The sequence below is a fragment of the Schistosoma mansoni genome, chromosome 1 (genome assembly GCF_000237925.1).
Source record: "Schistosoma mansoni strain Puerto Rico chromosome 1, complete genome".
NCBI lineage: Eukaryota > Metazoa > Platyhelminthes > Trematoda > Strigeidida > Schistosomatidae > Schistosoma > Schistosoma mansoni.
In genome coordinates, this window is record NC_031495.1 from 40,374,311 (window position 1) to 40,378,309 (window position 3,999).

At 34.0% G+C, this 3,999-nt stretch overlaps 1 protein-coding gene across 1 annotated transcript; it reads right to left on the reverse strand.

Annotated features, from left to right (window-relative positions):
* Positions 1-642: 642 nt before the first annotated feature.
* Smp_126680 (hypothetical protein) lies at positions 643-3,999 on the reverse strand (the record flags this gene model as incomplete). The annotated part of the gene is made up of 9 exons (XM_018794415.1): positions 643-688; positions 742-843; positions 883-924; positions 976-1,068; positions 1,114-1,242; positions 3,293-3,601; positions 3,670-3,768; positions 3,816-3,888; positions 3,921-3,999. 9 exons carry the CDS (start codon positions 3,997-3,999, stop codon positions 643-645), a joined length of 972 nt encoding a protein of 323 aa, XP_018648830.1.

A 3,999-nucleotide genomic window follows, 5' to 3' on the forward strand; every position in this document is an offset into this window, starting at 1 on the left:
TTCACTTCAATTACAATACAATTTAGTATTGAAAAGTTGGGGAACATTGCCTTACTTTTTCTATTTTCACTTCTCGATTTTAGCCACTCTTTTAAGTATTCATGTTTAGTTGTTTTGTAAACTACTACTTGTTATATGGTTAATATGTATTGTTAATTTTTGGAAGTAAAAGTCCTGGAGCAAATCGACTACTGTAAAAGTACACGCCCCCAGATCCTTGGCCAATATTTTTCAATCCCAAAAGAATCATTTATCTAATTAGTTCAAAACCTGAGTATAGATTAAGTTCCATTTTAGATAATTAGTGAAATTTCGTCTTCATTCCAGTGTGAAAACTCACCACTACCTAAATCTAATTTTTTCAATAATAAGGAATTTCCTGTATAAGATATCAGACTAAAATAACCAAGTCCATGATCGTATTTAAACATTACTAAATACATTAACCCCTTGAATCACTGACTTGAAATTAAAAATAAATACGTATGTAGTGTTTGCGTTTCCCAATTAATTTGAATCTCTAGTCAGTCCATTTTTGATCAGTAGTACTCTCGCTGTGATCCACAATTTTATTGCATATAGTTTTTTAGAGGATTATAATGGTCGTCAAACTTACACCAATTAAGTTACATGGACTCCGATTTATACACTTTTCTTGTCATCTTCCTCTTGTTCTTCTTCGTTATTCCTAGAAATAAAGTAAAAATCGTAAAAAAACCTTATTATGACCATTATATTTACACGCTATCATCTTCGGGCTTTACTTGGCCACTGTCACCAGTTTGTTTATTTAGTATAAGTTGATCGTCATATAAATGTCGATAGTCTCCAAGAATACCTATTCTTTTTGAAAAATTTCTGTATTACTGATAACATACATACTTTTCATTTTCTTCATGTGCATTAATCTCAGTTATATGTAACCTTTAAAAATAAATATTATGGATCATCGGAAATGTTTATTGCTATAATTACTTTCTTTGCTTATCTTCAGTTTTGTTCAGGTTAATCTTAGCTATATTTTCTTCTGCACCAGGTAATATAAGCCTTAAGGCTGGTGAGCATTTACTTTGAAAGTGAAACTTGATAAGAATACAAAAATAGAAATAATACTTTAGCATTGATGCTCGGGGTAATTGTGTCTGATATATTTTGGTATTCTTACTATCGAGTCCTTCTTTTTGACCGAAATAAGAAGCTCCTTGTCGTCCAAGAGAATTAAACATTTCCGATCTTGTAAACCTAAAGGCAAAAGCAGTAAGGTATTTCAATTCGATAAAGACAATACCATTTTACTCGATTTTTTATAATTTTGTATGTATCTAAATATATAAAACTTTTCGATAAGCCAATAGGAATGGTAAGCTTATTTGTTACAATCAATGCTGAACTTTATTTGTGATGGTGGAGAATATTTGTAGCTCAAGTGGATGATTTTGATGAAGTTTCGTTCACCAAGCTAAATGGTTTGGATTTTTTTTCTCCTTTAGTCCAATAGTATTTAAATAAATGTAAAAACAACATGAACTGAGAGAATGGTGAGAGATTCGCAAATTTACGTGCCTTTAACAAGATGGTTTTAGGCGGCACTATATCCCCACACAAACGCACAAATAAAGTTACATGGATCTCACCGGATCACACTACGGAGAGCCGGATCGATCAACGGAAGATGTGAGAACCAAGAGAGGAGCTGACATAGCTTGAGATCACCACTAGCTGGCGGTTGCCAGGGTGAAACTGAAGCTAAAACAGTACTGGATAACTGGAGGAATAGCAATACAAAGGTTTATTACAGTCTACCCTCGAGGTACTGACATACTCAACGAATTCAAGATATCTCTCGGCATCAGGTTTCAGGCCTTACAAGATCTACTCAAAGAAGAGGAAACTACTATGGAGAACAAGTGGAGAGAGATCGGTGAAGCACTAATTTTAGCGTGCCGAGAGGTACTGGGCTGCAAGAAGCATCATCATAGGGAATGGATCTCTATGGAAACCCTGGACAGGGCTCAAGAAAGGAAGAACAATAAGTGAGTAGTCAATAACAACCAATTGAAAGCAGAGAAAACTAAGGCTCAGTCTGAGTGCACAGAAGCGAACCAACGGCTGAAGAAGAGTATTAATGATGATAAGCAGAAATATATGGAAGACATATCAGTGACAACGGAAGAAACTGTAAGGGAAGGTAATATGAGACAACTATATGACATGACAAAGAAACTAGCTGGAGAATATAGTAAACCAGAGCAACCAGTCATGAACACAAAAGACAAACCAATCACTGAGGTTCGAGAACAGCGGAACAGGTGCGTATTGTTACATCCCAGTGAAGAATAAATTATGGGTAACTTCTGAGAACCATTAGTGGACTAATATTATACATACATTGTTATTGAGCAACCATTCAGTAACTAGATTATGCATATCTATACTCCTCTTATTGTAAGCTTTGTTTTGATCTACAGACTATTATGATACGATTTACTATTCTTAAATTATACTCAGTCTATCAATTGCCATCACCCACAACCACAGCCACGTTTTGGCTTGATCTTGTACAAATGTTATTTCCGTTTGTCTCGTATATAAGCCAGGTATGTTTGACATAAATGATTCGCATAGTGGAAGCTAATATTGGTGTTCTGGACTCAACTAGCAGGGTTAGGAGGGCAAAGGATCAATAAGGATGCTAGGATGCTCATACCGGTTGTACGTTATTGGTTTGACATGATGCCAAGACTGTATAAGTCGCATTTCGATTGGCGAATAAATCACGTGATAATTAGCCGGACTTAAAGACACAACAGTATATAGTGGCAAAGGTTAGCTTGTTTTAATGGCCAATAACTCATTTTGAAGTTTGGGATTTGCTTCATTTTAGACCAAAATCTACTGTATATTCTCTGAACTGTGAATAACAGATTCTGCTGGAGGTTATGTAGTGATAGTACAGTAATATAGAAAACACTAACTCCATCAAGAAAGCTCATAAAGTTTATATGTGATACACATCTGCTTTAGTCAAATCGACATTAAGACTGTGATACCTCGAACTCAATACTATTCACAAGTTCATCAGATCGTCTCAGCGTTTTCAGCGATGCTGCATTTTATTAATCTATGTCTAATTAGTACATTCAAAGTTCGTTCGACCTACTTTATTTCGTACTGAAAACTTCCTACACTAATTTGTTACAAAGTTTTGTTGTTAATGATTCCTTTGATTTATCATTAATTAGGACATCTTTCAACATGAACTTAGTTTGTCCCATACTTCTTACACTCTAACCTTAGTGTTGCATAATTCAAATTATTTATATTAATTACGCACCATCCAATTTGAGCACAGATTTCTTTAAATCTTGTTCGTAGAAATGTTATCCACATACAAAAAACAAAAAACCAAAAGAAGGTTTCATACAAATTTTGGTCTGTTTTTGCAGTTGCAACTGGATCAATTGGTCTAGGGCATGTTTTATGTGTTAGACTTCGTTCAAGTAGTAGGAATTTAGAGTACGCAAGTGAGAAATCATATTTTAATGAATCTATTCGCTTATGTAATTCTTCTTGTTCCTTTAACTGGCTCACATTGGGTAATCTAAAATAGTCAAACGTTTTTTCGAGAAAAATTTGATAGTATTAGTAAAATTCGAAATAACATTTTACAATATTTCATCGGCAAATGTTTCTTTAAATTTCAATATCTTGAAATAACATTCCAAATATTTCGCCAAACTTATCAATAGTTTGTCACATTCTGGTGATCTAGTTTAAAGAAAAACTAGTTGACAAATAACCGACAAAAAATATACTTGATCATTTTAGCAAAGTGTTGTGAATACTGGAAATGTTTTCCTGAAGCTTTTAGTCTTGTCAAAGCGACAGCTGTCCTTCCACCAGAAAAATAACAGACTTACATTTTATGTCCTTCATAGTTATCGTACGAATTTTATCAGCAATTTTCATATGACTCTTTTTGTAAAGATTTCTGGTCAT